This window comes from Schistocerca gregaria, chromosome X (genome assembly GCF_023897955.1).
Source record: "Schistocerca gregaria isolate iqSchGreg1 chromosome X, iqSchGreg1.2, whole genome shotgun sequence".
In the NCBI taxonomy this organism is placed as follows: domain Eukaryota; kingdom Metazoa; phylum Arthropoda; class Insecta; order Orthoptera; family Acrididae; genus Schistocerca; species Schistocerca gregaria.
The window spans coordinates 794,623,734-794,649,298 of NC_064931.1; the positions used below are offsets into that span (position 1 = coordinate 794,623,734).

Genomic DNA, 25,565 nt, shown 5'->3' on the forward strand with positions numbered 1-25,565 from the left:
TAGTTAATGAAAATGAAAACTGTGATTTTAGCCATGGATGGGACAAATTTTTAATTTAATTTTCAGAGTCAATGGTGTGTGCTGCCATACCATCAAAACTTCCTTCACTTCTGGTCTGAAACAATGATGCAGTGTCAAACACGTCCACAAGTATATTTTCAGAAGTTGTTTCTTTTCAAAGCATAAGGTTCTAGGAAATTGATGGGAGCCACAAACATTAATTTTTTTAAGTCAGAGGTCAATGTGGGAGTAACACATCAGGGACAAAATGTACCATAATCCAGTTGGTCCTGAACAGAACAACACTGGCAAATGTATTCCCATCTCTTCAGCAATGGGTGTGATGATCACTTTCTGATTAAAAGAGATCATGTCTTTCAGCCACTGCACCATGTTTGGTGTTTTCACTGTTGGTGGTATTCCTAGCCTTTCCAGATATGCCACATGTGAGTGGTTGCTGTTAACTGCTGGCACCATTTTACTATAGCAGCGAATGTATTTCTCAGGACTCCTTGTGAAACTATGAAGGATGTGTCCGATGTCTGTGTCAGACACTCAGGGACAGCCTGGTGATTTGCCTTTATACAAACAACCTGTTTCTTGGAATTCTTCATGCCATTATCTAATGCTCTTGTGCTGTAGGGAGATCCACACTATACCTAGTACAAAAATCATGATGAACAGGTAATAATGGCCCACACTGCACAAAACATAGAACACAAAACACTTTTTGTTGTCCTGACACCATTTTTAATAGAACTGAAGGGGGCGCACACTGCTGACTATATTTCGGAAACCACGTAAAACTTGAGCATTTGCTCTTTCCAACAGTATGTTGTTCATGCACATACCTCAAATAACATAACACTTATGATTTTTTAAAAGTTAGATGATTCTTTTTGATACATCCTGTATTGTCATACTGAATTATCTTGTCACCAAGGAAAGCACACAGGTGAGAAAAAAGAAGAAGATGATGAAAATCAGCACAGATGAGGTTTGAAGCTGATGAGGGCATAAGAAATATTTGCAAACTAATGGTTTTAATGAGTTGACACGATACAGCTGCATCTGAAGATGAGTATTGTGATGGATGAAAACACCATGCCTCAACACACCACCCTGTTTGTTTTGGATTGTGTGACACAGTTTGTGTAAAGTATCACAACAGATGTTGTCAACTGTTTCACCATGTGTCACAATATCATTCTGCAACATACCTTGTCTGTCCCAGAATGCCACACTAGAGTCTGTCTGATTTTTTCAACATCAATGATGGAGATGTGGCATTCCTTGTCTCCAGTGATGAGATTAAAAAATTCATTACCTTATTCAAAGGACTGTAAAAAACAAGAATGTTCTTCCCATACCCTGCTTTGTAGTTTTTTGTTAACAAATATGGGTTTCAGCACATACGCAGTTAATGGCTGTGCCAAGGTGGATACACTGGTTCCTGTCACTCTCCACAGATAAGCACCATAGGGTACTGCGAGCACTTCGATGGGCCACCATCTGGGTATGCCACATGCTGTTGACTAATTCTCCTTTGCCTTTATAGCAGAGGGGACTGGATGGATGGTGGTATAAAGTCGCTAATCATCAGTCTTTGCACCAATGTACTGGATTCAATTCCAAATCTCTAGGCAGTGTCTCATGAAGTGAAAGCATACAACACTGTTGATAGTGATCCATCTGTTGGAGGGGGACACAAAAATTTGGCAACCCCCTTCAACAGGATTGGCTGAATGCATGCACAGCTTTCACCCTCTACCTTCTATCATCATCTCCAACACAAACATGATGCAACACTACACACACTCATTACTGTCATCTACACTTATCAGGTACACTGTACACAGCTCCCACACTTCACGAACGAAAGGTGCTTGCAGGTGCAAAGGATAGGGAAAAGTTTTCCAATTAGGTGGCTGAACATGTCCTTTGGGGACTCCCAGCCAGTTACACCATACTACTTTACTTTACTAGAGGGTACAGAAGTTGCTGAAACAAACACAATTTCACACACGTGTAACAAGGAAATTTCTAGAAAAAGATGAGACAAAGTTTTCATAAGGATTTTTTGGATCTCTTCTGACTACTTACAGATTTTTCTGTCATCAGACACAAAACTCTGTGGTTCCTCATACTATACAATGTTTCATCCTTCACTGAACTGTCACACTCATCTCTAAAACACTGATGCCTCACATGCCTTCACCACCATTTCCACAAATTTAATTTTGTCAGTGACCAACAGATTCTATGCAACCAGAAACTATATGATTTTGTGCTCTTCAAACCAGGTGGGTGTCATATTTTTTTGAAAAATATCGTAATTAACTATCAAATATTTGCAAGGCTGTCATCTACAATCACAACATATTAGTCCTACTGTTGGGTCGCACTAGTTGTTGGACATGTACACCCTTGAAACTGCAGTATAGCTGCACCATAAATTACAAACAGACTTTACTTTCTCACTGCCATTTGCACTTTTCTTTACCTATTCATTGCTTCTTAGATTTTAATTATAGTATTTATTTACAAAAATCTTCAGCAACAAAATGAATAACCATCTGCCCTTGTTCATTTTGTCTCAGATTAATTTTAATCATCCCAGATCACTATTCAATTTCTATACATTTTGTGCACCTGTCTATTAGTTATGACAAAAAGGTAGTGTTTTAGACACTAAACTCTCACAAAAATCTTTGAGAAAACCGCATAAATAACCATGTGACAAGTACAATAAAAGCCCTGTTATCTATTTAGCTTGAAAACAGCTCATCATAACAAACAAGTTTCTTGTAGATATCAGATCTACACTATGTTCCACAGAACTCACTAAAGAAGCATAAACCAAAATAAGCAGTGTACCTTTTGCGTCTTTGTAGAGTGTGTGTGTGTGTGTGTGTGTGTGTGTGTGTGTGTGTGTGTGTGTGTGTGTGAATTATGTAAATTTTGCAACTCCATTATTGCAAAACTTAACCCAAACAATGGAAAGTTGTGTCTCACCATGGGCCGATGCACATCCCAAAAGGCACGTTCTTGACTGTCAAGTACTTTTCTTTCCAGTTTGTCACGTTTCTTGTCTACTTTGCTTTGGGCTTCGGCTTGCATGAATATAAACTCCCACTTCCTGGAAAACATTTTTTGTAATCGTGCCAGGTTTTCTGCCTCATAATCAGCTAGCTCCAGTCGTGTCTTGTTTTGCATAGTCCGCTTGCAGAGGTAAACAGCTGTTAACAGGAATTAAAAGTAAGTTTACAAACTACAAAATGTTAATCATTAAGTAACTATATAGAAACATTACTTACATGCATACTTATTCAAATAAATCCCATGATCAATAACAAATTGTAACTCTGAAAGAGAGAAATTTTAGAACAGTTCAAAGATATTATCCAGAGTCAGAAGTGATATTCTTTTTCAATACAAAACTATAAAACGATTGTGTTCAATGACTGGCAATCTTCTTTAAGCAACTATTTGCTTTCAGTGACAGCAATTGCCAAGGAAAAATTGCAAAGCATCAACAGAGAACATAAAATTTTGTTTGATAGACAAAATGATATCAATAATGCTCTTCAAAGCATGAATGATACATTGTCTAAAACACCATAATAAATAAAATATTACAATTGTGCCTGAAGAAAAGATGAGTCTCCCATTTGATATTAAATCAGAACTGTGGGCCAGATGTTTATTGACTTCCAGGGCTTCCAACAGGATGAGTTTTTGGCCTTTGTTTGCTAAATGGAGGACATGGGACTATGGCTGGTAGCTGTGCCTATCACTCAGTACATGCTCAGCTAATGTAGAGTCATAATTCAGCAACCTCCAGCTGCTTTCATGTTCAGCCAACATAGTTGATATTCTCTGCCTACAACTACTTTTGTCACTTCAAGACATTCCTTAGTACTATGGCCAAGTTAAATTAATTTAAAATGTTATGCAGATATTGGTTTTTTCAAGTTTAGCTAGATTAGATTAGATTAATACTTGTTCCATAGATCATGAATACGACACTTCGTAATGATGTGGAACGTGTCAGGTTAATAAAAGGAGTCTGTACAACATATTACATTACGCAAAATATTGCATGACACTAATGTTTAAGTTAGTTTTTTATTTAATTAATTATTTTTTTTCCTTCCCCTCCCTTAATTTATTTCTAAAAATTCAGCCAATGAGTAGAAGGAGTTGTCATCTAGAAATTCTTTTAATTTATTTTTAAATGTTGGTTGACTATCTGTCAGGTTTTTGATGCTGTTTGGTAAGTGACCAAAGACTTTTGTGGCAGCATAATTTACCCCTTTCTGTGCCAAAGTCAGATTTAACCCTGCATAGTGAACATCATAGCTATGCACACTGCTATTACTTTTGAACTGGGTTGGATTATTAACAACAAATTTCATAAGTGAATAAATATATACTGTGAGGTTACTGTGAGGATCCCTAGATCCTTAAATAGATGTCTGCAGGATGACCGTGGGTGGGCTCCAGCAATTATTCTGATTACATGTTTTTGGGCAATGAATACTTTTCTATTCGAAGATGAATTACCCCAGAATATGATGCCATATGAAAGCAGTGAATGAAAGTAGGCATAGTAAGCTAATTTACTGAGAATCTTATCACCAAAATTTGCAATAACCCTAATAGCATACGTAGCTGAACTCAGACGTTTCAGCAGCCCATCAATGTGTTGCTTCCAGTTTAACCTCTCATCAATGGACACGCCTAAAAATTGTGAAAATTCTACCTTAGCTACAGACTTCTGTTCAAAGTCTATATTTATTACTGGAGTTGTGCCATTTACTGTATGGAACTGTATATACTGTGTTTTATCAAAATTTAAAGAGAGTCCGTTTGTTGAGAACCACTTAATAATTTTGTGAAAAACATCATTTACAATTACATCACTTAGTTCTTGGTTTTTGGATGTTATTACTATACTTGTATCATTAGCAAAAAGAACTAACTTTGCATCTTCATCAATGTGGAATGGTAAGTCATTAACGTATATCAAGAACAGTAAAGGACCGAAGACCGAGCCCTGTGGGACCCCGTACTTGATAGCCTCCCCAGTTTGAGGAATCAGCTGTTGTTTTAACATTACATGAACCACTTATTTCACCTTTCTGCATTCTTCCAGTTAAGTATGAATTAAACCATTTGTGCACTGCCCCCCTCAAACCATAATGATTTAGCTTATCTAAATAATTCCATGATTTACACAATCAAAGGCCTTTGAGAAATTACAAAAAATACCAATGGGTGATGTCCAGTTATTCAGAGTATTTAATATTTGATCAGTGAAAGCGTATATAGCATTTTCTGTTGAAAAGCCATTCTGAAAACCAAACTGACATTTTGTTAGTACTTTATTTTTACAAATATTGGAGGCTACTCTTCAATACATTAGTTTCTCAAAAAATTTTGATAGAGCTGCCAGAAGAGAGATTGGGCGATAGTTGTTATTGTTTTTCATGGTTTTCTCCCATGACATTTCTCTGCTGCTCCGTTTTTAGCTTTTTAACTGCATTACCACTGAACTGCCAAAGTTAGCATTTATTGTGTGCTTGTGCATCAGTGGAATTTCTTTGACAACAATAGTTAAAATCTGACGATGGCCTTATAAGTTGGAAACCATTTATCTAAATATATTAATCCTGTAGAACACATGCAACATTGTGTTTTTCATTTATAGTCACTGTCATTGTCATCATCAGTGTGAAACTCCAATTTTCTTAATATGGTGCACACAGATTTGACATCAATGCCCTCTCTAAAACATTTGTTGTTCCTGAGGCATTCCCCCTCCAGTTCCATCTCCACAATTTCTGGCTACATCAATTAGTCTATTTTGAGATTTTTTGATTTAATTTCTCTCTATAAGTATTTATTTCTATTTTTTCTGTCCTAGTGGTCTTCATTTTCATTGTACACATGTATAAGTTAATTGTATGAGGATGTGTGTCAATGGAACAACTTCTTTCATTCATATTGAATGCCTGATTTTATCCTTCTTGGCTCATCATTCAAGTGAATGTCACTTCTCCTAGTGTTATAGCTATGCACACTGCTGTTTATAAGCATTCAGCACAGACTGACACAAAATGTCTGTTCAACGTAATTTATTTTGCCCTTTGTGGTATTTTGCAGTCCAGTCAGTGTACTACATATTGGAGTTTTTCAGTGTACTACATATTGGATTTTTAGTGGTTCCTTCAACCAACAATTGTTTGTTTCTTTTTCATATCTTCCCAAACACCACTCTTTGGCATTTTAAAAGATTCAGCTGCCATTACTGTTAGCAGAATGGAAGCAAGCAATGGCCAGAAGTTATAGGTAAACGCAGCATATCTTCCTTCATACATATCCCTATCCATTACTGGCATCATTTCTAGCTTGCTTCTTGTAACAGAATGTCACTGTAAGGGGGAAAAACAAGTACCATTTGTTTCAAGGCTTTCACCTTTCTTCTTGAAATTATTGCCATACTTGTTATGTTTATAAATGGATGTGGTACTTTTTCTCTACAGAGAGCACTTGTAATGTTACTGAATTTTACTATGTGATCTGAGTCACTCGACGCTTGCTCAGACTGTGGTTTCTAGAAACACAGCTATTTTCTCATTCACAAATGCTTTCTTGGAGTTCTTAAACAATAATGTGGTTGCCTGTTGGTGTCTTCTGGAATATCTTCAAAACATTTGACTACGCAAGATTAATATTATATTGTTAGGTGAGTCCTGTTATTATGGAATCACAAGCCCTTTGGGTAACTGGTTAAATTGTACCTCGAAAGATAGAAATAAGATAGTTACAGACGTACATCCATGAGGAAAGCTATGTGTGTGCGGTCAACAGCAATTTCCACACTAAGCTCCTGACAAAAGATATATCAGAAAATCCAAGAAAGTTCTGCTCCTAAGCAAAGTCCAACGATTCATACTGGCCTTCAAGGATTAGGATGGAGCTGAAGTTGAACATAAGAGGCAGGAAACCTAAGATTTAACTATGACATTTAAAAATGTATTTACATACTACTGATTTTTGGTCATCACACAACTCACAAATGGGTTATACTGAAAAAGTACACCCATATTTAAAATTAGGAAAAGTAAATGATTGATGTCTACCAGCCAACTGGATGTGCATTATGTAAGAAATGAAAATGCTGTTGTATTCAAAACAATCTCGATGAGGGGTACCTGATATATATAAAGTGTAGCATACTCTTATAGGAGGTGGTACTGTTCAAAGCTAGGAAAACAGATCTATCAACATATGTACAGAAACAAATGCTTGGTTAGATATGGAGCATTTTACTTGTGTCAAGATTGGTTAGTACTCAGTGGTGTAGGATATCTTCCTGTTGAACTTCGTTGGTCACTTCATATTGCTTGTGTTCATCTAGCACTTCATCTGGCTTTTATGCTGTCGTCAGACATAGCACCTGCTATTGGACTTTTATGCTGTTGTCAGGCATAGTACCTGCAACTGTCTCTTACATTAGGTATTCTATATGGATTGCTTTTTGAGATCTGTCTTGCATCAGGACAATATTTGTGAGGCTGTGGAGTATGGAGTGTGAACAAGCAGAAAGATGTATATGTTCAGTAAACTAGATATAAAATCAGTAATGTCATAACTCAATGAGGAAATTAAAACTTTCAGCACAGGGCAGGAGCATGTAGAGAAACTCTGCCTCAAGTTTAAAGAATAATTTACCATACATTGGATAGATATGTACCCAGTAGAACAGTTCATAATAGGAGGGAACCTACATGGTTTACAGTCACTGTAAACAAACTTCTAAAGAAACAGAGATTACTGAATATGAAGGTATCAAACAAAGTGTAGCACTATAGATAAATGCTGAATGAAACATGTTTGGCTGTCAAAAGAGCAATGTGTGATGTCTTCAATGACTACCACAGCAGAATATTGTCAAATGGCATTTCACAGAATCCAAAGAAATTCTGATCATGTGTAAGGGCTGTTAGTGGCACCAAAGTTTATGTGCTGTCCCTAGTGAATGAGACAGGAACTGAAATTGAGGGTAGCAAAGCAAAAGGTGAAAAGTTTAGTTCAATTTTCAAATGTTCCTTTACAAAGGAAAACCCAAGAGAACTGCCCCAATTTAATCCTCGTACCACCGAAAAGACAATGAAATAAGCATCAGTATCAGTGGTGTTGAGAAACAAGTGAAATCATTAAAACTCAGCAAACCTCCATGCCCCGATGGAATCCCTGTCAGGTTCTATACTGAATTTGCAGATCAGTTTGCCCCTCTTCTCACTATAATCTATCATAGATCCATTGAACAAAAAACCATGCCCAGTTCACAGAAAAAGGGACAGGTCACACCCATCTGGAAGATGGGTAGTAGAAGTGATTCACAAAACTACCATCCAATATCCTTGATATCAATTTGTAGTAGAATCTTAGAACATATTCTGATCACAAACATAATGGGGTATCTTGAACAGAATTACCTTCTCAATGCCAACCAGCATGGTTTTCAGAAACATTGATCATCTGAAACCCAACTTGCACTTTTCTCATGACATACTGAAAGCTTTGGATCAAGGCAACCAGGTAGATGCAGTGTTTCTCAATGTCTGAAAAGCAATTTACTCAGTACCACACCTTGGCTTATTGTCAAAAGTACGTTCTTATGGGGGATCAAGTGAAATTTGTGAGAACTTTTTGGTAGAGAGGACACAGCATGTTATCTCGGATGAAGAGTTATCATCACGTGTAGAAGAAACTTTGGGTGTGCCCCAGATAAGTGTGTTGGAGCCCTTGCTGTTCATATTGTATATTAATGACATTGCAAACAATAGTAATAGTAAAACCAGGCTTTTTGCAGATGATGCAATTATCTGTAATGAAGTACCATCTGAGAGAAGCTGAATAAATATTCAGTCAGATCTTGATAAGATTTCAACACGGTGCAGAGATTGGCAACTTACTCTAAATGTTCAGAGATATAAAATTTTGCACTTCACAAAATGAAAAAAACATAGTAGCCTATGACTATAATATTAATGAGTCATTGTTGGAATTGGTCAACTCATACAAATACCTGAGTGGAACACTCAGTAGGGATATGAAATAGAATGATCACATAGGTTGAGTCGTGGGTAAAGCAGGTGGTAGACTTCAGTTTGTTGGTAGAATACTGGGGAAGTGCAATCAGTATACAAAAGAAACTGCTTACAAATTGCTTGTGTGGCCCATTCTAGAATACTGCTCAAGTTTGTGGGTCCCATACTAGATAGGACTAACAGAGGATATTGGATGTAAACAGAAAAGGGAAGCATGAATGGTCACAGGTTTTTTTAATCCATGGGAGAGTGGCACAGAGATACTGGAGGTACTAAAGACAGATGTAAACTATCCCAAGAAAGTGTGTTAACAAATTTTCTTGAACCGGCTATAAATGATTACTCTAGGGATATGCTACAATCCCCTACATGTCGCTCACACAGGGGTCATGAGGATAAGATTAGAATAATTACTGCCCACACAGAGGCATCCAAACAATCATTCTTCCCATGCTGCAAACATGAATGGAACAGGAATGGGTGCAATGGGACATACCCACTGCATGCACCTCGCTTCAGAGAACAAGAACCAGTCCTCACTGCTGTGCATGGGCATCAACTTTTGTCGACTTCTCAGCATCATCAGTCTCCATGGTACAGAAATGGCTGCAGCAAAAACCCAAGTGGGAATGGTTTACGTCTACATACATGCTACACAAGCCACCACACACTGCATGGCAGAGGGTACCTTGTACCATGACTAGTTATTCCCTTTCCTGCTCCACTCTCACACGGAGCAAGGAAAACCGATGTCTATATGCCTCCATACAAGCCCTAATATCTCTTATCTTGTCTTCGTGGTCCATAAGAAATGTACATTGGCAGCAGCAGAATCATTCTTCAGTCAGCCACAAATGCTGGTTCTCTAAGTTTTCTCAACAGAGTTTCACAAAAAGAATATTTTCTTCCCTCCAGGGATTCCCATTTGATTTCATGAGGTATCTCCGAAATACTTCAATATCGTCCTTTAATCTGACATCATGAGGATCCCAAACACTTGACCAGCACTCAAGAATGGGTCATAGTAGAGTTCTATGTGGGGTCTCTTCTACAAAGGAGCTACATTTTCCTAGAATCCTCCCAATAAACTAAAGTGCATTATTTGTCTTCCCTACTATCGACCTTATGTGCTCATTCCATTTCATCTCACATTGTTGTTTTACACCTAAGTATTTAATTGATGTTACTGTGTCAATCAACATGTTGCTAATACTGTATTTGAAAATTACAGGATGTTTTCCCTACCCAACAACATTAACGTATGTTTTATATATTTAGAGCAAGCTGCCATTCATCATGCCAAATAAATTGTCTAAGTTATACTGTGTCCTCCTACAATCACTCAGTAACAACACTTTCCCATTCACTACAGCATCATCAGCAAACAGTTACAGATTACTGCTCACACTGCCTGTCAGATGCAGATCATTTATGTTCATACTGAAAAACAGCATCCTATCACACTTCCCTGGGGCAATCTTGATGGTAAAATTGTCTTGTTCATGTGCAAAAGTCACAGTGCTTCTCCTCGGTTTCTCAAATCTTTTTTGTATATGCACTCTAAGACAAAAAATGACACACTACAAAGGCATAATCTGAATGCAACAGGACTCAGTAGGTGTGATGTAAATGTGTGGAAAAACAAATAATTATAATTTCAGAAAAATTGAATGACTTATCTGATAGAACAAGCTTCACAAATTCAGCAACTCAGTAACACATTGGTCCTCCTATGGCCCTTACATAAGCAGTTATTTAGCTTGGAATTGATTGACAGAGTTGTTGGATGTATTCCTGATGGATATTGTGCCAAAGTCTGTCAACTGGCACGTTAGATCATCAAAATACTGAGATGGTTGGAGTGACCTGTCCATAACTGCTCCAGACATTCTCAATTCAGGAGATATCTGGCAACCTTGCTGGCAAAGGCAGGGTTTGGCAAGCATGAGGACAAGCAGTAGAAGCTCTCATTGTGTGTAGGCAGACATTATCTTGTTGAAATGTAAGCCCAGGTTGGCTTGCCATGAAGGGTTACAAAATGGGATGTATAATATCACTGATGTACCATTGTGTTGTGAGGGTGCCACATATGACAACCATAGGGGTCCTGCTATGAAAAGCAACATCACCCCAGACCATCACTCCTGGCTGTTGGGCCGCATGGTGGGCAACAGTCAGGCTTGTTTCCCATCACTGTTTGATGTATCTCCAGACACATCTTAGGCCTGAAATTTTATTGACTGGAGTAGAATTGTCTTCAGTGATGAGTCCTGCTTTGAATTCAGTCCCGTTGACCAGTGAAGAAATGTCTGAAAGCATTCCACCCCTTACAGCAGTGGATACCAATCTGATTGTCACCCACCATATGGCCCAATCAATCAGGGAAGCCATCAAGCAAGAAGGGAATAACGTGACCTGCAATAATGTTCTTGAAGTCCACGGCTGTCATAGTGTCTTCGATTACCACAGGTCCCATAGATACCAAGATGAATAGCCTGAATAGCATATTACTGCCTCCACTGGTCTGTGTCTGGTGTGCAGCGCATATTGTGAGGAGATGTTCACTTGGATGACAGTGCACCTGAAGAGTCACTGAGCTGGATTAACAAAAAACATGATTCACAAGATCATGCAACATATTTTTATTGATACATGACCCAGTGTCAATTATTCTGTGTCCCTGCAATCGTAATTGACAATATCACTGGGTCCGCATAGGAACAGATAGGCATCCATGACAGTACCATGCCAGCAGCCAACTGGCTTTACCATTTCAGAGATGCTCATTCCCAAATACCAATCTGTCCTTTCAAAAACTCACTTATGTAAGTGTATTTCCACATTTTTGGCTTGCATCATTGCTAGAATGTTTCCCTATTTGTCTCTACTCCACTTAAGCACTTTTCTATGATGGCACTTGCTTACAACAGTACCAGGTGGCATTCAATCTCACAGCGACACAGAGTGTGTGTGTGTGTGTGTGTGTGTGTGTGTGTGTGTGTGTGTTATAATCCACTTGCATTACCAGGTTCACATCTCCACAGTAACAGCATTTTCATTACTTAATTGTTACTTTGCTGGTGGTATAAGTACAGTATGGTTGAGAATGAGAAATGCTACCTTGGCACTTAGTATTCACATGTATGAAGAAGTGTGCAAGTTTCCCATTCCTCAGTTATGGTTCCTGGACAAGTCTGACACTGATACCAAGTTATTCTATAGTTTACTACCTCTCAATCTTAATTAGTGTGTTATGCATAGTGTTGATGTGCAGCAATATAATGTGGATATGTTTGTCTTGTGTGGATATAGCACTTAGACGATTAATGACCTGTCTCAATTGCAGAGGGTTTTCATATCTCTGCAAAGGTCACTGCAATTTAGCAAAATGTGATCTACTACCGGGGACAGCAGGACAGTGACAGTAAATCTCTCTCTCTCTCTCTCTCTCTCTCTCTCTCTCTCTCTCTCTCTCTCTCTCTCTCTCTGTCTCTCTCTTCCCCCCCCCCCACCCCCCCCACCCCCACCCCCGTTTCTATGGGCAATACGTATAATGAATGTCAGGGCTTCAAGAAGAATGATCTAATTAATAGAAGCCTCCAGCCTGCTCAGCATGATGCTGCATTCTGTATCTGTACAACTGGCTCAGAGTCTTCAATGAAGCACATGTAATTTTCTTAGGATTTTGCATTTGAAAGAAGGAGAGTTCATTGTACTGCTTGCTGTGCTTCAAGGATTTGCTTGTTGCAGATTCCAGTTTGTTTTCCATTTGCTTGAAGACTGTTGCTACATGTGCTGGAGGCACTTGGTACTTATAATCCAATGACTGGCTTACTAACAGCAGAATCAACACCAGAAATGCTCGAACCATCACAGTTGTCCATATGTCAGTTTATACTGTTGGTACTCCCCTGCTTCACATAAAAGTGTAATCACTTGAAGAATGCTGTAGTGTCACTGATCTGCATGCCAGTGGCAAAGAGGCTTCTATTTCATAATGATATCACCACACAAACAGCTAACTATCTTTGCCATGTCATGTCACCATGATAGTCTTACTGCAACCAAGATTAGAACATTTTTGTAGTATTTATATCAAAATCTTGATTCATCTTACAAATCCAAAATACTATACATACAAATATCTCCAGAGCTATTCTCTTATTAATGTCATGTGTGTAGTTTGCCAGGAGAAAAATAGAAAATAACCAGATTTTGAAGCCACTGGAGCACCCTAATAGATATCAAATCATGATGAATTTTGAAAGTTTAAATATTTTTCCTCTGTGAGTTCTTATGATTACATTATAATAATTATTACTGGTATTTTAAAAAAGTAATTTTAAGTGAAATTCAATAAATTTTAATACATCATTAAAAGATAATCCTTTTTCTTTCTCATAGAACACCATTACAGCAGTAACTAAGACTGAATATAAACAGCACCAAGAAATCAACAATCTCTGTTGTTCACGAATATATAAATTTCAAGATTGTTAACAACTGAGTAATTTCATGACTGTGACTGCGGCTTACCATAGTCTGTGTTTTCTGGTTCCCAGCAATTTGATGGCCAGAAGTATGGTGTCTGAAAGCATATTTGAAAATTTTGTTTTAGATTTGTGAAAGTATTTTTGTAAGAAAAACAATGAGTAATATGTTATCATGCATACCTGAAATCTGTAGAAAGTATTGTCATTTTTGACAGTTAACATATGATCATCAATAGGAAAAAAGTACCCATGTGCCGCCATCAAGTGAGCAAGATGTAGAGCTTCCACTAAAACAGAATAACAGTTCACAATACACAATGCCTTATTACACATACCCTACTTACAATGGAACAGTTTTAGTCATTAAATGTACTGTTGATGACAACAGTATTTTTACTTACAAAATTATTACAATTTAATTCTACTTCTTTATCTCCAGTCTTACAAACTAATACAAACACAGTTTGTTTCAAAATGTTCTGTTGCTTTGTAGAATTAGATTAGATTCAGTTTTCGTTCCATAGACCCAAAAAAATGAGATGATTCTCATGGGTGTGGAACATGTCAGAAAGTATAACATAAAAAACACAAAGCAATACTCACTCCCCTGACCATTTGTAAGGAGATTGTCAAAGTAGATGAATACAATACAGTAAACTACAACAGCTAATATTTACAGAATTAATACACTGTTAGAATTAAACATTGTTATGCACTGTTAATTAATTTATCATACACAAAATACCTAATCTTGACTATTGTGACCAAGTGTTCTTGAAACTGAAATCTAACAGACATTTTTACTGAAACTGGCCTTACAGTCTCTGTTAAGATATTCATCTATAGAGTGGAAGGAGTTAGCTATCAAAAAGTCTTTCAAACTCTGTTTAAACCATGCTTTATCTGAAACCAAGTTTTAATTGTTACTGGCAATTTATTGAAAATGTGTGTTCCTGAATATTGGACCCCTTTTTGGACCAAGGTACATGATTTTAGGTCTTTATGTAGATTGTACTTATTCCTAGTATTGATATTATGTATTGAGCTATTGGTTGGAAATGGAGATATATTACTAGCAACAAATTTCATTAAGGAATAAATATACTCAGAAGCAGTAGTTAGAATACAAAGTTCCTTGAACAGGTTACTACATGATGTTCTTGAATTTACACCACAAGTGATTCTTATTACATGCTTTTGCATGCTAAAACCTTTTGTTCAGTTTGATGAGTCACCCCAGAATACTATCCCGTACGACATAATAGAATGGGTGTTCCAATAACCAATCAATTATATCTTAAATTTAAAAATATTATAGAGCATAGACCAAGCAGATATTGTAAGATTATTAAAAAATTTAAATATGTCATTTTGATTGAGTTTCCAGTCTTTGTCAGTCTCTGCTTCAGTATATAGACATTTAGCTTGACTCCAGTGTTGTGTGGTGTATTTTCTCTATGGTGTCAGATTAACTTAAGTTATATTTTGACATAAACTAATGCTCTATAGATATACAGGTTCACAACAGTCAGTATCTTAAACTTACTAAAGAGGAGATGGCAGTTTCCCTTTGGATACAGTTTGCCCACTACTCTGATTACTTTTTTTAATTTGCAGGATTTCATGATACAACATGAATGTCCCTTTTTATTTATTTATTTATTTATTTATTTAGCATCCAATAGATCACACATGTGATATAGGATTTGTCATTTGATTACACGTAACACATAACAACACATACACATAATAAATTGACAAAAATATACAAACAGCAAACGAATTACATACACATAGTACATAAGTAGTGTACAAGAACTTATTACCCAAAAACAAAGTACGTGCTCATGATCAACAATTATAGATCATTCACTACGTCTCATACTCAAAACATATTACAGATATTTAACAGATCTTTCCTAAGTACCATAATTAGGAAATTGAAAACATAATTAAATTAGTTTGAATTTTTTTTTTTTTAAAGTAAGTCCAGGTTTCAATCCACACTCTGAGACAGGTATTCATTTACACTGTAGTAGCATTTTTCCATCAAATAAATTTTTACTTCACGCTTGAAATTATCTTTGCCTTTCAATTCTTTAATTTGAAATGGAAGTGCATTTAGAAGCTTTATTTCTAAACGGCTAACATGTTTCTGACTTCTAGTTTTTGCTACATAGAGAATGTGGAAGTCTTTACAATGCCTTGTATTGTGATAATGGTAGCTTGAGTTGGTTTGGAGATCGCAGTTACTTTTACTGATCATTTTCAGGCATTTAAAAATATATATTGATGGTATTGTAAGTATCTTTAGTTGTTTGAATAAGGGTTTACAGTGAGTTTGTGGTGGGCTGTGTGTCATGATACGAATAGCTCTTTTTTGCATAATAAAAATGTCATTTAGTCTTCAACTGGTTTTTCCCCAAAAACTTCTGCCGTAGCTTGCAACTGATTGGAAATAACTAAAGTACACCGCTCTAATACATTCTTTGCTACATACCTTGGATATTATTCTTAAGGCGAAACATGCTGAGCTAAGTTTCTGAGTAAGATATACACTGTGTTCATTCTGTTTTAAATCTTGGTCAATTCGCATTCCCAGAAACTTTGTGGTGCACACTTTTTCTACTTGTTTGCTATCCAGCATAAGGCACATATTTTCCCCTTGACACTTGCTTCCATACTGTATATAGTTTGTTTTGTTTGTATTTAATTTCAGCTTATTTGAATAAAACCATGACTGTATGTATGAGAGCATTTTTTCTGTTGTAGTACACAATGATTCTTTTATATCACTAATTATGATACTCATGTCATCTGCAAATAGTAGAATTTTGGCTGAGCTGTCTGGAGCCTGTATATCATTAATATAAATTTGAAATAACAAAGGGCCCAGAATGCTGCCCTGTGGAACACCTTTTTCAATTTGTTTCGGTTCAGATATGAGTTTAAAGTTGTGAAGATTGTTGGATGACCTCAGCTCAACAACTTGTGACTTGCTTTGCAGATAAGATTCAAACCATTTTTTAACAGTGCCCCTGAAGCCTATTGCTCCAAGTTTCTCTAGTAATATTACATGGTTCACAGTATCAGATGCTTTGGATAAATCTAGATTAATTCCAACAACCTGTTCATTTGACTCCAAATTTCTTACTATTTCTGTTGTGTAGTCCAATATGGCTGTTTCTGTACTGTGCCCTGCTCGAAAGCCATGTTGACTGTTATTTATTAGTTTATGTTTTTCTAGATATTTTGTAACCCTGATTTTCATTAATTCCTCAAGTATTTTGGAGAAGACTGGGAGGAGAGATATAGGTCAGTAATTTTCTATTTTATGTCTGTCAGCATTTTTGTATAGAGGTATCACTTTAGAGATTTTAAGTTTATCCGGAAATACCCCTTCACTAAGGGACAAGTTTGCTATGTGCACTATAGGTTTGACAACACATGGAGCAATTTTCTTAATTATTGATACAGGTACGTTCATCCAACCCAGAGGACATTTTGGATTTCAAACATTTAATGACTTTTAGAACTTCATGCTCATCTGTTGGGATCGCCATCATGCTGGTATTTACCATTGGATTCGTCACTGTTAAAGTAAGGGAAATATTTACAGAATAATTGTTTACATAGTTTGCCATGGCATCTTTTTCTATGGGAATATTTCCATTATTTTTAAGATTGATTTCCTGTTCTTTAGTTTGACCTCCAGTTTCTTTTTTTACCATTTTCCTCATCATTCTGGACTTGTTACTAGCCTGCCTTATTAATCTATCATTACTTAATAATTTTGCTTTTGCTATTACTTTGCGGTAAGTCTTTTTGTATGTCCTCACATACTCAACAAACTGCTGATCATGACATGTTTTTAACTTTAAATTTAGTAATTTCATGGTTTCATTTGACTTTTTAATTCCGGATGTAACCCAGGTCCCTTTGGATCCAGATGATCTATAACTAAAAAGCTTTTTTGGGACACACATTTCAAAGTATGTCATAAAAGTGGAAGCAAATATATTATAAGCATCATTTGTGTTTGTTTGTGCCAAGACCCCTGACCAAACTGCATTTTTTAAATTATTTTTGAGCTGATTACAATTTTCAGTAGAGAAAAATCGTTTGTACTCCTTCTTATTTTCCTCCACCTTGGGAGTAGCAGTGAGATTAAAGGTTAGTGCATTATGATCTGATAATCCTATATTCATATTTGTAACTGCAACTTCATGTGTGACTACATTTGAGAAGATGTTATCTATTAGGCTTTCCCTGGAATCTGTTGTTCTAGTGGGAACTGATAAGTGGGGGAACATGTTGAAGCTTTTTAGTATGTCTAAAAACTTTTTTTTTTTTTTTTACTGGACTCTGGACCAATAGATTAATATTAAAGTCACCACAAAGAATTATGGGAGAGTTCTCATTTGAGAAAATGTTGAGCATTTCTTCCAAATTATTAAGAAAGACTTCAGTATCTCCAGATGGTGACCTGTAAATTGCTGCAACAATTATTTTCTTCTTTAAACTATATAACTGAATGGCTACTGCCTCAAAATCCTTTTCTATGATTAATGGTTTAGCCTCATATCTTAACTTAAATTTAAGCTTGGGATTTAGATAAATGCATACCCCACCACCTTTGGCATTTTGCCTATAGTACTGACTGGCAAGTTTATATTGACATCTCGTAAAATCGGGTGTACTGCCGGTGGTCCGCGTCTTCCCAACACGGTATTTCGACGTCGTAACTCAGCGTCTTCATCAGGTGTTCCCTGAGACTGGTTGGTGAGCTGACCTCGTCCCATATTTATGCCTGGGTGGTGTGTGGTGCTCCCTATGCTGTCCGCACCCGCTGTGGCCATTTCTGTCGGTGGTATCAGTCTCTAGGTGCTTCCTCTTTGGTCCGCGCCCGTTGCGGCTCTCTTCTGAGGTAGCGGACGTCCCAAGGCGTTCCCTATTGGGAATGACTACAGACATCCAAGGGTATAAGTAACGGAACAGAAAGGCATACGCGACACCAGGCGGCAGCAAGCTCCTTGGAGGATGGCCATCATAATATGCAGCTCCAACAACAGCTGGATGCCACAGGAAGCGCACCTCACAGGCGCATACCGGGTTCAGAAGGCCAGGACAATGGCTCGGCCACGAGAGAAACTTGCCACGGTCGTGGACAGCATAAGGAGCTTCAGCAGAGCCATGATAGTGCTAGGATCGCGCCTACCGGGCGCGGACCCAATAGGGAACGCCTTGGGACGTCCGCTACCTCAGAAGAGAGCCGCAACGGGCGCGGACCAAAGAGGAAGCGTGTAGAGACTGATACCACTGACAGAAATGGTCACAGCAGGCGCGGACGGCATAGGGAGCACCACACACCGCCCAGGCATAAATATGGGATGAGGTCAGCTCGCCAACCAGTCTCAGGTCACACCTGATGAAGACGCCGAGTTACGACATCGAAATATCATGTTGGGAAGACGCGGACCACCGGCAGTACACCCAATTTTACGAGATTTCAACAAATCGCCAGGAAAGTCTTAGAAATCACAAGTTTATATTGGCTTAAGTTTATGCTGTTTAGTTCACTGTCCCTGCACCAATGTTCCATAACACATAAACAATCAATATGATCACTATTTGCTGCCACCTCAAGTTCAAGGTTCTTGTTTTTAAGACACTGAATGTTCAGACTCATAATTCTTCGCTGATTTGAACGATCTGACTAACCTGTGACTTTAAACTCTGTTGATGCATTTTCTCTTACACCGTTACAAGATTTCATACCTTGTTGTAGATTCCTCTGCTTGTAAGCATTTATCTCTTTCCCTGTTATGTGCTGTTGTTCGCTGTTTTGCCCCAGCTAAAATCCTGGCTTCTCAAGGGTGGCTGCCTTCTTCTGGTGTGGTGACTGCTCCTATTACCACTGCTGCTGCTGTGCTGTTGCAGTGAATGCCAGTGATTCTGGTTGCTTGGTTATTGATGTTGGAACTACTGCTTCTGATGTTGCTGTGACTGCTAATGATTCTGGTTGGTTGGTTTTTGATGCTGTAACTATTGCTTCTGTTGTTAGTTCTGCTGCTGCTAATGTTGGTTCAGTAGTAGGTTCCTCTGTTGCTACTGTATTTTGGATTGTCCATTTGCGTGCTGCTCCTGTTTGTGCTGGTGTTTCTGCTATTGGAGATTTATACCATCCCAGTTCAGTGGCTGTCACTTTGTAATTGCATTTAATTGCTTCCCTTATTAAGTTTCCTAACCTGGCATTGCCATTTCTGTTAAGGTGAAGCCCATGTTTTGTAAAACATTCTCTGTCAAGTGTGCTTGAGTCAATTAATTTCACATTGCTGAATAGCCTACAACTACTTTTAAGTTTCGCATTAATTCTGTGAATTTCCTTATTCACACATGACCATTCAGGTAAATCGTGCCCTATATCAGAATGGCACAGGAGATGTGTGACTGGAATAGGTTAAAGTGTGCCACATTCAGACATTAATTAGAGAGTGCATCTATCAATATCCACATGAGATACAACATTCAAGATATTCACTAGCAAACATGGCTAACATAAAAATAACAGTTTAATTTGGAACCAATGAGAAAGCCTCATAGTTTTACTGATTTACTTTTCACATTCTTCATTAATCCTAGACTTTTTCCTGTAATTTATAAGGATTACTGAGAAGTTTGTTGCAGGAAAACCGTTAGGTAACAAATTCATTGCTAGTTCTTATTTTTCCTGATGTTAATGAGCATGATTATTTTTCCTGAGATTCCTGATGCAATTCTATTGTGTCATGGTGTATATGCAATGCAGAAGTGTTGTGTCATCTGAATAACATACCAGTGAATTAGTTCCTACACTGGAAGGCAAATCATTAACTGCAACAATGAAAAGAAATGCACCAAGGGCTGAGCCCTATGGCACATCAGTCCAGAACTCCGTGAGCAAAAACCATCTATTTTTAACTAAGAGAAACTGTCTCCAGCTGCTTAAAAAGGACTTGATTACAGCTTAAAAAGAGTTGTGTATGACATAAAATTACAGTTTTGTAAGCAAAATGTTACAAGGGTATATCGACACAGACAGTAATGTGATCACAAAGCACAACAGAATCAAATATTTTCAAATGCTGTTAGCATTTGGTGAACAGATTTGGTGATCACAGTAGTAGTATTTTTAGAATGTTAGAATCCAAACTGTCAGTTGGAGAGGAATCAGATTTTTCAAAATACTCACAGTTATTAAGGTGGTTGTACTTGAAAACTTTGGAGAATAGTACTCACTGCATCAGGGAAAGCTACAGATTTTAAACATTTATTGAATATGAAAGTCAGTGGTTGACACAGATGACTTTTTTCACTATATACTTTGAGAACCAATTACAGTCCATACTTCTGGAGTTAGAGAACTTTCACAACAACTTGTGAGTGACTTCTAACTGGCTGAGCACAAACAGGCCTAATGCACATACAGTGGTGTTCGAAGGTATTTGGTAGTTGTGGTGTTATGTTGTCAATACTCCTTGCATGCTGTCACAACAGAACAACCCACACCACTGTGTCACTGTATCTACAGCTTCATGAGACTGTGGTTACATACCTAGTGAACAAGCAAGGTCATACAATAACAATGTAAGTATGCATTCCTTTAGCTCCAAAGTATTTTGTAATGTGCTTTGGTGGTATGGAATTCATTGACTGTTGTTATGTCTATTGTTACTTAGGCTTTCAGACAATGTTTGTTTATTTTTAGAGACAACTTGAAGTGTGCCCAAACACAAAGAATATTCAGTTTGTGGGAGACAAGCTGTTTTGCATGCTCTGAAGACGGGAAAGTCACAGTCTAGTGTTGCTAGAGACTATGGCATATCACAAAAACTAATAAGTATGTGGTGTCAATGGCAAAAAAGGAAGGGACAATAGCCAATAAGCCAAGGTCAGATCATCCTTGAAAAACAAGGAGGGAGGACAGAATGATTTGTAAGCAGTTGGCTGCTGATCCGAGAAAATCACCTCAATAAATTAGGGTGACCTGAAGCAGCATCATGGACTGAACCTACATGTCTCTACGGTAAAATATTATCTAGTACCAGGTGATTTAAACAGCAGACAACCGTCATGTAAACCACTTATAAATTCAAAAACAGGAATGCCAGGATAGAGCTTGTAAAGAAACATCAATCCTGGAACGCTACAGGTTGGTCTAAGGTTTTATGAAGTGATGAAAGTAAATTTAACAAATTTTCTTCTGATGGTGTGCTGTATATATATCAACCAAAATGCCAAAGTGACAAAAAAAAGTACCATTTACTGACCATTAAGCAAGGTGGTGGCAGCATCATGGTGTGGGGGTGTTTTTTCTTGCCAAGGGGTTGATTCTCTAGTCCAAGTAGTTGTTTTGTGTGCAGTAACATTTTAGAAACGGATATGGTTCCACACAGAGGAAAGCAATACACAATGCAATTGAATATTTCAACAGGATAATAATTCAAAACACAACTCCAGACATTTTAAAAAAGTTATTTTCAGAAAAATTTAAACTTTTGGGGTGGCCAAACCAGAGCTCAGATCTCAATCCAACTGAACATCTCTGGGATGCATTGGAGCAATGTGTTCATGGCAGAAGCTACTCAGACAAGAATCAATATGCTGCTGCCTTACTGGATGAATGGTCAAAACGCCCAAAGTTTGTGGATTCAATGCCAAACAGCTGTACAGATGTGATCAAAGCCCATGGGTATGTGGTGAAATACTGATTTGTTCTTCAGATTCCAAAATAGTTTTGTTTTATTGTTACATACTTAGATCCATAAATTACTTTTGAGCCAGACGAATTGTTATTTCTATTTTGTCGTGAGATAACTTTGTTTGAACTAAATGTAGTTTTGTACTAAATGAATTATAATTACATAGTTTTCAATTAACCACTTATCTTTGTGTAATTATAACTAATGCTTCCTACAAAATACTCTTGAGCACTACTGTTCTTTCCTCAATCCTTACATAGCATATATGTAACATCCAACTTTTCTTTTATAGCTCAGGGAACAAACTAAACTCACTGTGGCCAATTGTAGCATATCTTCACATCATATGCTTCCTGTGCATCACTTGTTTTCATTTCTGCACATTCCCAGTAGGTGGCAACATTTGCTTGAGGAAATCTGTTAATACAGTGTCAGCACGTTTTCAAGAAAAGTTAATTTCTGTTTGCATTTAGTAATTTTGGACTACAATGTGTTTAGAATATGCTGTAATATGCCAACATACCTTTCTCTATCACATAAGTGACAGTTTATTTCTTCACTACAAATGAGTGATATATATTTGTTTATGTAGCACTTTGTCTACATTCGGCAACAACCTATACTTTCACCCAATGGCACTGTTTCCTAGGTGTTTGACATTTAGTTTTCTGACTATTGCACATGTTTCATTTAGTTTCTAACATAAATAGTATTCACTTTGAACAAGCCCAAAAATTCTGATGAATCACACCAATTTTTTAAATGTATGAGAAGGGTAGATTGCTGCTCAGCACATAGAACAGGCATTGAGTGGCAATCAGACATATTGAAAAAATACTGTTAGTTATTACTGGGTTAAGTTCTTCATCAGATGCAGACAAAACAAAACAGAAAGCTGCCATTCATCACACTAAATAGAAATTCAGTCTAAGTCGTCCTGTATCCTTCAACAGTCACCCAATGATGGTACTTTCCCATGTACCACAGTGACATCAGAAAACAGTTGTACACTGATGCTCACACTCTCCATCAGATTATTTACTTATATGGAGAACAAGAGCCATGCTATCACATGTCCCTGGGGCACTCCTGACGATACCCTTGCCTCTGACGAACACTTGCCATCAAGGACAGCATGCTGCATTCTATTTCTTAAGACATCTTTGAGCCACTTGCATATTTGGGAATCTATTCCATATGCTTGGACCTTCATTAACAATCTGCAGTGGGGCACCATGCTGGAAATTTAGGAATCTGTCCTTCAACCGTGATTTCTAAATCCATGCTGATTTGTGGACAGAGCCTTTTCTGTCTCAAGGAAATTTGTAACATTGTAATTCAAAATATGTTCAAAAAATCTCCAGTATACTGATTTTAAGGATAGAAGTCTGTAATTTTATGGTTATATTCTTTTAGCCTTCCTATATGCAGGAGTCACCTGAGCTTTTTTCCAGTCACTTGGGACTTTGCGCTGAGCAAGAGACTTATGATAACTGCAAGTCAAGTAAGGTTCAGTGCCATGCAGTGCTCTCTGTAAATAAGCACTAGGATCCCATCCAACTCTTTCAGTTGCTTCTCAATGTCAGTGATGCCCATTTCTATGTCCTCCATCGGCGAATTTGTGCGATGGTCAAATGATAATATGTCAATATCTCCTGTGTGCATGATTTTTTTAAACTCCAAATTTAAAACTTTAGCTTACATTTTGCTGTTTTCTACTGCCACATCTGACTGGTTGACAAGTGACTGGACACAACTCTTTGACATGCTTGCTGATTTTACATAGCACCAGAATTTGCTCCCCTTCTCAGCAAGGTTCTTTGCTACAGTATGATGGTGGAGGTTGTTGTATGCTTCACACACTGATATTCTATAGCCATACATGTTTCTATTTAATTTTGCCTGTCAAAATTTCCATGTTATTTTTTCACCCAAGAGTGTAACGATTCTCTGCTACTTCTGCACTTTCCAAATTTTACCATGAAACCACAGTGGGTCTTTTCCATCTTTAATCCATTTACTCAGCACCTATTTCTCTGGAGCACAAATTGCAATCAGCTTAAATTTCGCCCATAATTCCTCTACATTTATCATATTGGAACTAAATGATATCTATTCGCTGTCTAAGTACGATTCTAATAATTGTTTATCTGCACTTTCTAGCACAGACACTCTCCTAGCCTTCTCGATGGATTTATTAACTTAAGTAGCAACTGTTGCTGTGATGACATCATGATCACTAATGGCTGTCTCTATACTGACACTATTGGTACAGTGAGATCTGTTTTAGTTACAAAGTCTAAAATATTTCCACTGCTTGTGAGCTGCTAAACAACCTGCTCGCAACAGTGTTTAGAAAACATGTTCAAAAGTATTTCACAAGACTGTCTATCTGTATCACTTGCAATAAATCCATAAATGTCCCAGTCTACAGTCAATAGGTTAAAGTCATCTCCAAACAATAGTGCATGATTGTGGTATTTCTGTTCTACTGAGTGTAGACTTTCTTTGACTGATTCTGCAACTGTTACAGCATAACCAGGTGGTCAGTAAGAACATCCACTGATTAACTTGCGTTCACCTAGGCTGGTTACTTGTCACCAGATTATTTCATAGTTAGATTCAATCTCAATCTCAAGAGACAAAATTTGTGTAGACTGCAACAAACACTCCCCCCCCCCCCCTGTGGTGTCTAACCTGTATTTCGAATATACAGTTAATCCCTTGTTAAATATTTCAAAGGTTTCTACTTCAGGTTTCATCCAGCTTTCAGGTCTGTACAATAACTGTAGAATACAATAACTTTCCTGGAGGGCAGTAACCTCAGGAACTTTATTTGGTTATTTACTTTTAACATTTTTACATTAAAAGTCTCTTTAATTTGTATGTAATCTGATTTTGCTCTCTGTGTATTGCCTGACTACTATTCATCAGAAGACCACAAGCTATGATCATCATTGGTCTGTAAGAAAACATATTTACAATGTGGTTTGCTTGGTGACAAACATTAATACTTTATTGCAGTTTCTCAGGCAGATTTTAAATATCTTGACTAACCCTCAATAGTTGTTGACATCTGATTTGCCCCCTTTCTTGTGAAGAGGGTAAATTATTGCACTCTTTCATTCTCTAGTGATTTTCTCAGTTTGCAGGCATTCAAAAGTATTTTATGGAGAATTTTGGCCAGTTTTTCAACACATATTTTGAAT

The 25,565-nt window shown here is 37.4% G+C and overlaps 1 protein-coding gene across 2 annotated transcripts in view; it reads right to left on the bottom strand.

Annotated features, from left to right (window-relative positions):
* Nucleotides 1-25,565, bottom strand: part of LOC126297709 (regulator of G-protein signaling 7) — a 221,400-nt gene that overhangs the window by 78,670 nt on the left and 117,165 nt on the right. For both annotated transcript variants that reach the window (XM_049988840.1, XM_049988841.1), the window contains exons 5-7: nt 13,796-13,902; nt 13,659-13,710; nt 3,016-3,239 (exon numbers count right to left, since the gene is read on the bottom strand). In XM_049988840.1, coding sequence (XP_049844797.1) covers nt 3,016-3,239; nt 13,659-13,710; nt 13,796-13,902 — 383 coding nt within the window. The remainder of the gene's footprint in view (nt 1-3,015; nt 3,240-13,658; nt 13,711-13,795; nt 13,903-25,565) is intronic.